Here is a 14,831-nt window from a genome sequence, read left to right on the forward strand (position 1 = left end):
GTTGTTTATTACCTAGGGTATTGGACTAATGATAGTGGACAAATCCCATGGAGAATAAATTATAAGAATCATATGCCACAAGGCACGGCTTCATACCGGCACCGGCCCAGCGTGACACCTGCGTATCATATGAATGCTGGTATTGTACACGATCCACGATTACCTGTAATTGTTTAAGTGTTCAAACTAAGAAACGTTTGATTATTTGTGCCGATCACCTGCATTTGACTTATAGTACTCGGTCGGTCAATGTGTGCATTATCCAATTTTATCCCAAATGTAAATTGCTATAATTTCGAAGTACTGTAGTTTGTCAATTTGGGGATAGACATATTAATCAATAGTTATTTTTACCCAGCGATTTTAATCCGAGTTTCAGTGAGAAAATTTGTACTAAACAAAATTGAATTATTTCGGTTAGCTCGACGTTTATTTAGTATTTAATTTAAAGAAAACAGCTTTATTAAAATATCTTGTTTTCAAACTTGGTGGTCTTTATTGTCTTTCTACACTATCAACCTTCATGAGATTAAAAATGCGATTTTCCCATATGGACATGATGATGTCATAGCACTACCATATTTGGGCAGATCACACTTTTTTTTGTTAAACACAGTAGTTTGACAATGTAGGCAGAGCTTAAGATAAGAAATACCTGAACCTCATTTAACCTTTTGAAATTACACACAGTAATGAGTATCACAAACTTTAAACAATACTTAATGAATTAGAGACAATTTGTTGCCGATATTAAAAAGAACTCAAATTTCAAATGTTGCATCTCAGTTTGATTAACATTAACCGAATAATGATCATAATTCCATTTATTACTTGTTACCATGACAACAATTGTCATAGCAATGATTAACAATACAAAAACCGACAATACAGTAATATCATTAAATGATTAATATAATTCTAATAATAATATATTGTATAATACCCGGTGCAGAGTTACCGATCAATTTATATGATAACTGAAAACAAATAGAATAGTGGAGAAATGCAAATATAAAAATAAAGTAAATTTATGGTAGAAAGAAAAAATACCACTGTACATATAACAGAGTACATTAGCTAGAGTAGAATGACAACTGGGGGGACCTAAAGTAAGTGCACTATTTATAGGGTTGTCTCCTGTAGATGTTTTACTGTCTGTACTATTGGAATAGACTTCACCATCTTTTGCCAAAAGAGCGTAAATTTAGATACAATTTAAGACGAGTTAAAGAATTTTGCATTCCAAAAATAAAAACGAAACGATAAAAAAATGTCATTTTAAACTTTGGTCTTTTTCATAAGTGGTTGGCATAGTATCCTTTGATGTACAGTATTGTTTTCTGTAGTAGTATAATTATATATTTATATATATTGTATAATATAATTCAACTAATGAAAGTTGCAAAAAAAGTATTTTATCATTATGTTACATTATGATACTAATCATGTATGTAAATAGTTCCTTGAACCTAACCCCAAAAACTTAAAGCCCCATTCCCTACGTTTTTTAGATCTAATTTAAGATCACAAACTATATTTAATTTAAAAATAATACTATATGGTCCTATTGCGATAACTTTTTTCGTCTTTAAACGGTTAAAAATGTGAAAAATAAGTCGATTCTAATAATTATAGCGGCCCGCTATAAATCCCAAAATGCATTGCGCGCGGATTGATATTTTTGTTTTTCACCTGTAATTCGCCCACTTTTCGATCGATCGTGAGGCCAAAACAAATGAAAGACTCCTAACTTTTCAGCGAAAATACCGGGTTTTCCCCAATTTGTATCAACGGAGTCTGGCAAAAATAGAAAGACAATTAATGCAGCAACTATACAACGTCAGGCTAGGTATATAGCTCGCGTACGATGTTCGTACGTTACCGATGTTTACCAGCTAGGCCTACAAAACTAAGCCTAGCTAGGCTAGGCCTAAGACCGTCCACGAGAGGTCGATCGCCGCGAGCTACTTAGGTAGTGCATTGTTTCTCACTTTTTATCATAATTTACCATAAAACGTACATTTAAGACAAGAAATGACATGGTTTAATGTTTTTAAAGTGATATATGTATTATTTTCCAAAAAACGTCCAAAATTGCAGGGAAGGGGTCTTTAACTCTACTTCTCAATAAATCTCAGTTAAAAGAAAAATGTGGTAAACTATAAAATGTTGCAATTCTAGCTTTAATTTGTTATTGATTTTCTGAAATATTAAAATCAAATGGAATTAACTATTGACTAAAAAAAATCAAAGCATCTCATTTAATAACAATCACAATTTTTTCTTCTTCATCAGAATACCAGATTGGTCGGAAGATAACTGTAATATATATGCTAAATATATTGCTAAATAGCAATCATATCGATATTTTTAATGATAGACTTGGTTATTTTAAGAGGACGATGATGTGTTCACTTCTTGAACAGTCTGCATAACCTGTTTTAATTGAAATTTTTTATGGCATGCCAATCTATGTTTTTTATATATATATATATATTTTTTCTGTATTTTATTGTTAACCGTTTTTGATGTTGTATTGTTTTATGTTTCAAACCTGTTAGTGGCGGTATTTATCGCTGTTGGTTTTGATTGAATAAAATAAAATAAAATAAAATATAGACCAACCAACATAATATTTAAGCTAATCATCTTCTAAAAAATCTTTCAAACTATAGGCCTACTGTGTAATAAGTTTATGTTGCTTTGTTCAGTATATTGTCAGCTACAATTTACATCAATCTCTTTTAATAATACTCTACACTGTGCTGCTCAATAATCCTTAGTTTAATCAACAATTACCCAGCAAAAAGAACGCAGAAATGCACTTAAATGTTCAGTTAATATTAACATTATAAATTAAGTCTTGCCAGTGTAATTACATTATTTCTCAGATCACTGTCTCTTGTTCTTTAGGAAACATTGTTATGATTTCACATTTGATTTAATGTATTTTTTTAAATTTATTGATGGTGGAGAGGCACGTATCAATAATATGAAATTTAGTTTTAAAAGATGTAAAATTTAATATCAATTAATGTTTATTATACACAATTCTTGATATTTCTTTTATGAATATTTAATTCTATACTTATTCTCTGTGAAAGATATTTCTGTATCGTGTACGTATTCATGTTCAGAATTCAAACACTATCTCAAACCATACATTGGTCTTGATTCGTCATTCCAGTGACGCATAGTGACCACGCAGATGTGTAGTGACCGCGCAATTTTCCGACCGCGCAGAGCTACTAAAACTTAAATGCCTGCTTTCCTCTCAATGTAATTGTTAGGTTAAGTAGAGTTTTAAAATCATTGAAAATGATATGTATGTAATGATAAAGTTGCATTTTTTCAAGGCCTACTGTAGAATGTATTCTTTTGAATGTACAGAATAGTTGTAAAGTATTGTATAGGATTCAGTCTTGGCCTATTAAGCTAGTATACTGTCATGTCACACCACCACTACAGGTAAGATTGAATGAGATATTTGTATGTTTAAAGAACTGCTCTCACCACTTCACTAGTATATGGAGGCAGGCTCATTGAGATGAGAATCTGAATGCAGGCATATTAAAGCAAATAACTATACTATAATTACTGTATATAAGAAATTCACACCAAATTTAAAATTTACTTACATCGTATTCCCAGGAGAAGAGACTGCTTCTTGCTGAGGAGACCTCTGATGTCCAACCAGTTGACGAATCAAGGTTGGTATTAATGTTCAGCTCACCAGTCATTGTTGGTGAGGACCTGCCACTAGTCATGGGACTGACATAGTTAGAGATGGCCTCCTTCATGTTCTGAAGGTACTGAATCGGAAGCGTATCATTGGGTTTCTCCGGTAAGGGGTGATTTTCTGTCCTGGAAGAAATACCCCTCCTAAAAAGAATAAAATAAAAGTAGTATTAACGTTACATTTATTGAAGTTATCTTAAAGGTTTCTACCTAATTGTATGATGCAATATAAATATCAAAATTGTTCTATAATCAAAAATTCATTAATGGTTATTCCAAATTAATTATAACATTTAAAGCATAAAATAAAGGACAAAATTAACAAACAACCTTAGTATCCCTGGGTGACTATAAAATTTATAATGGTGTAATTAAAAAACTTATTGCTTTGTACAGCGTAACAGCGGTGCTATAAAATTCAATAATCATTTGCATGACGTACTGTATAAAGAAAATATTAAATCTATATTAAACGAATAATAATAGATTCGTGTACTTTACGATTACCGGTATTTAAATATTAAAAATAGCCAAGGACTTGAAGAACTATTGAAAAAGAGAATTTAAATGTTAAGCGAGGATAGGAGAGACTTGAAATAATAAATTGTAACCCATGGAAGTTACTTTAAAGTTACAAAGATTTCTTTGTTTGTGATGACAGATGGGATAAAATGAAAACAATACCAGTAGTGTTGGTCTACTGGAAAAAATGAAATCTATAAACAGATATGAAAATATTTACACTATTCCTAAAAAAGTAGGGGATCATCAGCCGGTGTGCTAATCTGGGTGGTGCACTGTTTACTGCTATGGGTCTGTAGTTAAGCTGGAGGATAATAATAATACATTACATCCTTTATATTCTGTGCATTGTATGCTTAATGTGTTTTTAAGTCACTGAGCCGTCACATATATTCTGACTTGCAACATGACTGTGATACTATAACATGTTGAGTGTACTACGAAATGTCCATAAAGTAATTTCTATGGAAGTTTGGCCCAGTTACGGATGTACAGTATAGAAATAAGTGATAAATACCATGAAAATACACAAACAACATGTACAGTACTTAGATTTAGAAGTCATTCTTAAAAACATGAAATATCATGCATATAATGACGCGACACGTAAAAACTACTGACGCGAGTGTCAAAACACCAAGCAAAATGATAACATCATCAAAATCAGTAAACCTTTTGTTTAAATAACATGACGTGTGACTACACAACCATGGAATCGAAAAATTGTTGTGCCCATGCATGCCATACCGCAGAGGCAAGCGTATAATGACTGACGCAACGCATGCAAACTGCTAAAAAATAAAATATACTTTTTTAAGATAGAAATTTTATATTGAAATTATTTATAGTTGAGAACCGTGAATGTCTTACCCAACTACCATCAACGAGGTAGCATCATCTGCATCAGTCTTCAAGATAACTCTTGGTAGAGTAATATAATGGATGTACATATCCAAACTCATCCCGACCAATGTACCATCTTATCAAAAACATACATTTTTTCCAACTGAAGAGCCTAGAGGCCTCCTCACCGCCTCAGCCTACCAAAGCAGAACTAAACAACTGATAAGTTTCCCTGTACAAAAGCTACCAAGACATGTGCTTGCAATTAAAAAATCAAGGCCTAGCTACAATCAACTTGTGTACCCTGCAGTGTCATCACATATAGCATTTGCTATTAACATTCTCATAGCAGAAAGAAGATTTGATTGGTCAGATTTCTTGACAAGACAAGATACTATGTAGGACATCAGATCTATTGATTGGATGATATATGATATTCACATTAGTACAGCAGAGTACATCATAGATTGTAATTTGCATATTGTCTCCTGAACAATTATCCATACTTCATATCTTTTGAATAGGAGAATACTCTTATGTGATTATACAAGATGTGATTACAGATGTTTTTTGAAGATAAAAATTAGTACAATTAACATTTAGGGCATTCATTTGAAAATAATAATTGGCATTGTAAAACAATACTCACTGTGTACAGTATATTACAAAAAAATAAATATATTATCACTCGGGGTACCCGAGTCTAGGACTCTCATCTCAGGCCTCGAATTTTACCGCGGCCACCGCCGTCGGTGCCCTCCCAGTTGGCCTCAATGCCCTCGAAAATTAATAGCACCCACGGCCACTACTGGCCTGCCCTTTTTTTTGCGTTGGCCGTGAGTGCCCTTCCCGAGTTCTACCACAATAAAAACCACTGAAGTAGATAGAAAATAATGTCAAGAATATCGGACGAGACGCAAAACTATCGCCTGTCTTCGTTGTAAAGAGGATTTCCCTAAAAAACGCATTTACTTAGAGAAAACATCGAACATATTTATATAACCAAAACAATATCGTCCCGGCCGCCGTGCGTGGTAAATAATGGTATAGATAGTACATTAAAATACAGTGGTGTACACTTTTAATAATAAAGCTAAAAACGTTCCTCGATCGGAGGTCACTGAAAGTATTAAAGTCGCACCACCCCCGCCTCAATAATCGAGCTAGCCGCCTTCGTTGAAAAAAAAATTACACGCACTCCTACCTAGCCTAGCCTATCCTCCCGCCGCCGAACCGATCAAGCACACGCGATTCAATACATTGGGAAAACAATTCCCTTTGACGCACACGCACCCTCTGATAAGAAATTTCACACGAAGAGGATCGGTCGTTGGAAAAACAATTCCTTTTGACGTACACGCACCCTCTGATATGAAAATACCATGTGCGTTCCTCCTGCATGGTGTAGTCCATTCCATTACATACGTGTAAAATTAGGGGTGTCAACTTTTAGTACTAAAGTTAAACCGGTACCTCAACCCGAAGATTGTTGGAAGTATATTATATTTATATTTTATCGCACCCACCTCAATAATCCAGCCGATAGATCATCGAAAAATCTTGTTAACGACGTCGTACACTAAATTAACAAACGCGTTTTTACCGAACTCAAGGAAATGGTATAGTCCACAATACACGTGCAGAAGCCTAAACAGAGAGAGAGGGGTCGGCGTCCGTCCGTGTTTTGAATTCTATGAATATGGATTATACTAACAAAAAAGCTTCAGAAATCGAAACTCGGAAAATAACAATAATTTATATTCTACAACATAATGTCATTGGCTTGATTTTTACCGTGGTTAACACTCTGTGTATGAATAGTTGTAGGCCTACAAACAAATTGTTTTTGTAACCTGTGTTCTCTGTCCGCTGCGCCTTAGTGTATGGTCTTTAGCTGTTGGGCCTGGCTTCACATGCCTTTTTTTTATCGCATTGTTTGAAACTAAACGAAACAACTGTGAACGCTAAACATCGTACCTTAATAATTATTATTTATATGGATCGTAAATACACGTAATATTTATATATAATGAAATACAAAAAGATGTAGACAGTCCTCTCCTACTACTACTACGCAATCTGATGAATAGGGGAAATTCCCCCAAAAATGTTTGCGGGTAGAATTTTTTTTTTTTTTTTTAAATTCCACCCGGGCGCTCAACCGGAAACAAGCTATTTTTTAATTTTGGCCTAGTTATTAAAATATTTTTTAATTTTGGCCTTGGTGCCCCTTCGATTTAAAACAAATGGCCTTGGTGCCCTCCCATTTGGCCTTGGTGCCCCTCAAATCAACGAAAACCGGAGGCCAAATGGCCTTGCCCCTAAAATCCCCAAATTCGAGGCCTGTCATCTTCTCCTCCATCCGACACTACATCATTACAGCTTTTTTTGCAGTACCCCCGAGTATCGCACATTCATGCTTGTTTTTTCTAGGTGTTTTCAATACTTTATGAAATAACATTAAACGAACTATGTAATAAACAATTAGAAAAACCATTGATAAATGTTAAGATTTTTATAACTACAGTATGTTGCCATCTCAAAATTCTATTTTGTATTCATGAATTTTAACTCTTACGAAAATGTATGTAATTTTGATGTTTTAATTTTTGAGTTAATTTCTGTGGGGAGAGGGCTAATGTTGTATTGCTAAGACTAAGAGAAATAACCTAAAAAAAGTTGAATGAATAAATAAATTTGCATTCTATAAGAACACTCAGGATACAAAAATATTATTCTATAAAAAAAATGTTTTTTAGCCACATAAAACACTGATATCTGACCAATTTGATCAGTCGAGTTTGCCGATTACAAGTGTGCCAACTATGTGTGACACTGACAGTGACTGAGTACTGTATGTGAAAAAAAAGTGTATTTAAACACAATACTCAAAATCGTTTACACTAAACTACTGTAAACCCAAAACCTCAAATTAAATTAACAATAACATACAAGTTTGCTATAGTAACTGAAAACCAATAATGGTTATGTCTAACACCATCAATTTAATAATTTAGTAATATAACCGGGAATATAACACGTTTGTATTAAAGAAACCTATCATGATACACTGTTATAAACATGACTGACAGCTCTCTAAATTTTTTTCCATGTTTTTTTGATAGAAAATGTCCAATTAAATTGGCAAAAATGTTTAACGTAAACTTTTAAAACATACCATACACTGTAGTTTGTACACTAAATGCACTAATTTGTTGATCTAAAAATGTTCATACCTAATTATTTAAGACTGTTTTGTTTAATAGTGTATACAGTTGAGTGATTGTATTAATGGTTTCAAATGCTGTAGGTAGAAATACTAGGATAAATATTAAGCTAATATAGATACTATATAGATATTATCAAAGACCTTGTTCACACACTGGACCTGAAAGATGGTAAATTTACATTGTTTACACATTGTAATTTTATGCGGTTAGTTTTACTCAAAATTAACTGCGGGTAAACACTATTTAGTATTAAAACATTATTAAATTACCTTTAAGGCTGTTCGTTTCAAATGTATTTTAATACATTAAATACGTATGTAACATGGTATTGCCAGTGGAAATTAAAAAAGAAAGAATTTTGAATGTTTAGAAGCATATCACAATTACAAAAAGTCCCTTGTAAACCTAGTAGAAAGGTACTTTATACATTCAATATATGATAATTATTGACGACATAATCCTTGACCTGAAAATCAGAATGAGATTAAATTGTGTTTTAACAAACAGGTAATAGAGAACCTGTGTAACTAATACCAAATTCATTATTTTTAAAAACACATTGGAATCATAGATCCTGACCTATGCAAGTCTTAAATTCCACCCAAGTCTAATTAACATAAGTTACTTAAACCTATTGCCATGGCAAATCAAAACAAACTTAACTTTGGCGCAAACAAATACAGTAAATGATATTTTTGCAAAATTTGGTGTTTTCTAAAAAAGAAATATTTTAGAAAACAATTCATAGGGTTTATAGACCCTATCATGAATAAATAATAAAGTACAGTAAGCTGTCCAAAAATGGCAAAACAAAACATTGCTATTATTAAATTTCAGTATATACCTGTATTAAAGATAACTTGGACTTTTAAATAAACCACAATAGGGTCATTCCATCTCAGATCACCCAATGAGTTAAACCCTACCTCTTCCAATTTTGATGAAATTTGGTATATGGGTGATTCATAGCAATTAAAGCGAAAATTTCAAATTTTAACTTTATCGTACCAACGGTTTTCGAGATATAGCAATTTAAATTTTCGGTTTTTACGCAAAAAAGGGCGCGTCCGCCACGTTTCAAAGAGCTGTATCTCGGGAACTATAGGTTCGATTTTAAAAACAAAGGCATTTTTGTAAAGGGGAGACCATAAGGAACCTAAATATACTAATTGTGTGTGTTTTATGTTAATTTTAAGTTGAATAAAACTTTGACATATATTTTGACCTTGAAATTGACCCCGTGGAACACGCCCGATTTGTTGATGACCATCACGAAAAATGTAGCCCTACGTGTCAACTACAACATATAAAAAAATTGGAGGGGTTTTTTTTCTTTGTTTCCATGAAATTACAATTTGAAGTTGACATACCTCTTCCTTTTGAGGGTTTCTTTTCTGCGAGTTGCGAGTTGCGAGTTGGAAAATGCGAGTTGCGAGTTGGAAAATGCGAGTTGCGAGTTGGAAAATGCGAGTTGCGGGTCGGAAAGTGCGAGTTGCGGGTCGGAAAATGCGAGTTGCGAGTGGCAAAGTGCGAGTTGCGAGTCGGAAAATGCGAGTTGCGGGTCGGAAAATGCGAGTTGCGGGTCGGAAAATGCGAGTTGCGAGTCGGAAAATGCGAGTTGCGGGTCGGAAAGTGCGAGTTGCGGGTCGGAAAATGCGAGTTGCGGGTCGGAAAATGCGAGTTGCGAGTCAGAAAATGCGAGTTGCGGGTCGGAAAATGCGAGTTGCGGGTCGGAAAATGCGAGTTGCGAGTCGGAAAATGCGAGTTGCGAGTCGGAAAATGCGAGTTGCGGGTCGGAAAATGCGAGTTGCGGGCCGGAAAATGCGAGTTGCGGGTCGGAAAATGCGAGTTGCGGGTCGGAAAATGCGAGTTGCGGGTCGGAAAATGCGAGTTGCGGGTCGGAAAATGCGAGTTGCGGGTCGGAAATTGCAAAAATAATTTTTCAAGGAGGTCGTACCATCCAAAAAAATAATACATGAACCAAACAATCAGTAAATAAATTACAATTTAAATTTTGTTTAGTTTTTTTCATATTGTGACCTGTTTAACAATTATAGACTAGTGATTCGAAATAGGTAGGTGAAATGAAGTTGTATTTTAGTTGTTGTTCAACGCGATGATCAAATATACAACACTTTTTAATTTTAATTTTTTATTTGATTATGTTTTTCCTTTGTAATGTATTATATGATGAATGTAATGGATGGTTGAAATGAACTTATTTTGTATTTCAACACAAAACAATTATGTTATTGATACTTTATATTTTGAAATAATATAATTGTAAATATAGTAGATTAAAGTTATTATTTAATTTGTTTGCAATTACTGATAATGATACAATTACTAATAATGATACAATAAATTATGTACATGTATTTTTGCCTTGTTAAATGAGAAAATAATAATAAATTGGTAAGAAAAACTCACATTAAAAAGTACAGTTTGTATTGTTTACAGTATTTAGGTAAGATGATTAATGATGATTAAAAACAGACATGATGGTTGGAGTCATTAGTACTACTTTGTATTTATTTGTATTTTTGTATTTTGTATTAATATTTGTCCTCAGTGAGGAAATTCGGATTAGGCCCTCCACGGACCCACGGCAGCCAGCACCTACCAGATTAGGCAATGAGAGTAAAGCATCTTGCCTAAGGATGCAATTAGTATGGTACAGATAACCTCGAACCCATGCCTATCACATGCTAGTCCGATATTACCATTACACCATCACTCTCCAGTATATACAGCACCCGCCACGATTTCTAGACGGTCTCCCATCCAGAACGCAACCGGGCCCAACGTTGCTTAACTTCGGTCCCATAAACAGGGCAAGGAAACACATACCATACCTACAGATAATGGTCAAATTTTCAAAGCTATATTATTTTCTTAGAATCATAGTCAATTCTTTATGTTTATAATATTTTTTTGTTAAACATTTTCAGACAAACTGTACATAGATACATATAAATACATATGAATACAAAAAAAAAGAGAAGAAATACACAGTTTATTATGTGTAACACCCATCAGCAAATCATGGAGAGGACCAATTAATGTATCTATTGAAATATAGTGCATCTCTCCAATTAAAATACATTCTGGAATCTAACCATATATTCATAATCTACATTTTGTTTGCTTTTCATAATTTTGGAAAGAAGACTGTAAATTGTCAACCTAAAAAATTCATAAGAAGATGGAATATTGTTTTCTACAAATAATTTTCTCTGACTTAGATATCGGATTGTCAACAACAACATGCGGAATAAACACAAATACATGCTTTAGTATGTACACGTACAGTACAGTAGGCATCTGTCAAATGTACTATGTGTATTTAAAGTAACTTTAGCAGGGTACAGATTTAAATACTGAAATCACTGGTTTGTTTTTAGAGAAAATATAACTTATAACTAAGATAATTCAAATTTACTTGAATTGAATTGTTGAATTTAGGTGACAATAATCATTGATCTGCGCCCACAATTACATAGGAGAAGGAATTATTATTACTTATATACAGTATTGTTTGATGAAATGTGTGATACAGTAGGTGAAATGAAGTTGTATTTTAGTTGTTGTTCAACGCGATGATCAAATATACAACACTTTTTAATTTTAATTTTTTATTTGATTATGTTTTTCCTTTGTAATGTATTATATGATGAAATAAAAAAAAAAAAAAAAAAAAAAAAATATACAACACACTAAGAATGTAAAATTAAACTGTACATTTTGTATTGCAAGTGAAAAGATGCAGTAGAGTCGCATATAAAAAAACACTTGATCCTCAAATAAATGAATACCGTACACAGAATACATTAGAAAGTACTGGAATCAACACAGTGTTGCTTGCTTATGAATTGGTTAAACTGACTGATTAAATGAGGAGATTGCACCCTTATTTATATCTTATTGATATATGGGGGTGTCAATTATGACTTCATCGCATAACTTAGAGATGAGAATAGTTAGTTTTTAGATGAAACTTAAATGACATCATCATCTTTAAGAAGAAATTATAGATGACATCATACCAACTTTAAGTCACAATCCCTTATTTGGTATAGTACACAACAAGTGTCCATGACAGGTAAATGTCATAACATAATGGGCCCTTTGGGAGTACCTAGTACAAAAGTCTGCATAGTGTAGTGCTGACTTATACAAGTAATAATATGTTAACAATTATATGAAAATGATTGTGTAAATAATAAAGTTAAAAGTAAAGTCTAAAAGTAAAAATGCATTAAAAATCATGTGGTGGGCTAAACTGTCAGGCTTCTTATATTTATTAGTAGGTAGCAGACACAAATCTACAATGTGGACCTTTATCAAAGCAGTCATTAATTGTTTTAGTAAAAGATACCTGCCCCAGGGTGTGAGTTAATTGCTTCATGGAGACCATGATTAAGAATTCATTATCTTTTAAACCTACCACCAACCCCACCTCAGCTTCTCCTCCCAACCAAGATCCACATACCATACATCCCTGAGATGGTTCAAATGTAGTAAATTTTAAATCAGATTATTTGATACAACATTACCTCTAAATGCCAGTATTTCCTTATACATGAACATTCAAACAAACAAAAATAAGCGAGTTAAAAAAAATCTGCGAGTTAAAAAAAAATCTGCGAGTTAAAAAAAATCTGCGAGTTAAAAAAAATCTGCGAGTTAAAAAAAAATCTGCGAGTTAAAAAAAAATCTGCGAGTTAAAAAAAAATCTGCGAGTCAAAAAAAAATCTGCGAGTTAAAAAAAAATCTGCGAGTTAAAAAAAAATCTGCGAGTTAAAAAAAAATCTGCGAGTTAAAAAAAAATCTGCGAGTTAAAAAAAAATCTGCGAGTTAAAAAAAAATCTGCGAGTTAAAAAAAAATCTGCGAGTTAAAAAAAAATCTGCGAGTCAAAAAAAAATCTGCGAGTTAAAAAAAAATCTGCGAGTTAAAAAAAAATCTGCGAGTTAAAAAAAAATCTGCGAGTTAAAAAAAAATCTGCGAGTTAAAAAAAAATCTGCGAGTTAAAAAAAAATCTGCGAGTTAAAAAAAAATCTGCGAGTTAAAAAAAAATTTGCGAGTTAAAAAAAAAATCTGCGAGTTAAAAAAAAATCTGCGAGTTAAAGACAAATCTGCCAGTTACAAAACAAATCTGCCAGTTACAAAACAAATGCTTGATTTAAAAACATAAATGTTATATATTTATCAGTTACAATTGGATAACCCTTCTCTTTTAACATTTTGGTGAGCCACTGAGTGTTCATTTCGATTTTAATCTTTTGGATTTTGAACTCTTTACTTTGTTTTGTTTTTGTCTGATGAAATAAATGAAAAAATATACATATTTGAAAATTCTCACTCTGTTTATATATATATGTGTGTGTGTGTGGGGGGGGGGGGGGGTGGTATTAAGGTGGCACATAAGGAGATACTGGCATGTTTGCATTAGTAGTTATTATTTGTTTTTTGTACTAAAAACAAGTTAAATTAAATCAATGGCAATCACATAGATAAAAGAAGATAAAAGTAAGAGATAAACTGGTCACTCATCTGCAAACAATAATAAATCAAAAGGTATTATATTCCATTTTAAATTACTTGAGATTGTTTTACAATGGACCTAAGAGAGTCCTCCCAACCAACACCAACTCCTTCAAATGTAGTAAATTTTAAATCAAAGTAGATTATTTTGATACCTCACTACCTTAAATGCATGCCAGTATCTCCTTATATGCACACTTTACCCTGCACCCTTAAAAAGCTTCCGTCCATCCATGTACAAATTCCGGTTATCACTATCATCACTTTATCTCTCTTCTGCCAGAGAAAATCCAGAAGAATAGTGTTCAGAACATTCAGAATACAGATACAGGTAGTGGACTGCACTAAACACTTTAAGCATGTCAAAACACGGGTGTTTCGAAACTAGACCCGAGACCAGAGACCAGAGACCCGAGACCCTATACGAAAAGGGAGACCCCACTATACGAAAAGGGAGACTCCACTATACGAAAATGGAGACCCCACTATACGAAAAGGGAGACCCCACTATACGAAAAGGGAGACCCAAATATACGAAAAGGGAGACCCAAATATACGAAAAGGGAGACCTAAATATACGAAAAGGGGTTGTATGGGGTAAAATCATATGTTACGGGCTCTTGGCCTATACTCATCTCGTGGAGTTTTTGCCTGAGAAACAGTGTTTCTTCACCAAGTGAATCTAATCTAGGCCTACCTCCAGTGCTTAGCCTAGAACTGTAGTAAGCACTGACTTAACTAAAACATAAACAAGTTGAGCATTCAGAAACAAATAATGCTAAAGTGAATAATAAAAAAATATTGTAAGCAGTGTAAAGAAAATAATTAAATTTCTTGCCATTGTCATATATGCCACAATAGGTTAATTTTGGTGATCATTCTACACTATGTACAGAGTCTACACACCTGGGTGGGTTGTATCATGTCGCACTGGTCGCACATATGCGAGCAAA

The 14,831-nt window shown here is 33.3% G+C and overlaps 1 protein-coding gene across 3 annotated transcripts in view; it reads right to left on the minus strand.

The window, feature by feature from the left end:
- Positions 1–14,831, minus strand: part of LOC140051346 (protein FAM149B1-like) — a 46,718-nt gene that overhangs the window by 10,700 nt on the left and 21,187 nt on the right. For 2 of the 3 annotated variants that reach the window (XM_072096533.1, XM_072096531.1), the window contains one exon: positions 3,639–3,882. In XM_072096533.1, coding sequence (XP_071952634.1) covers positions 3,639–3,882 — 244 coding nt within the window. Of the gene's footprint in view, positions 1–3,638; positions 3,883–5,130; positions 5,282–14,831 lie in introns of those variants that run through there. The other variant, XM_072096532.1, reaches the window with a different exon arrangement.

Source organism: Antedon mediterranea, chromosome 6 (genome assembly GCF_964355755.1).
Source record: "Antedon mediterranea chromosome 6, ecAntMedi1.1, whole genome shotgun sequence".
In the NCBI taxonomy this organism is placed as follows: domain Eukaryota; kingdom Metazoa; phylum Echinodermata; class Crinoidea; order Comatulida; family Antedonidae; genus Antedon; species Antedon mediterranea.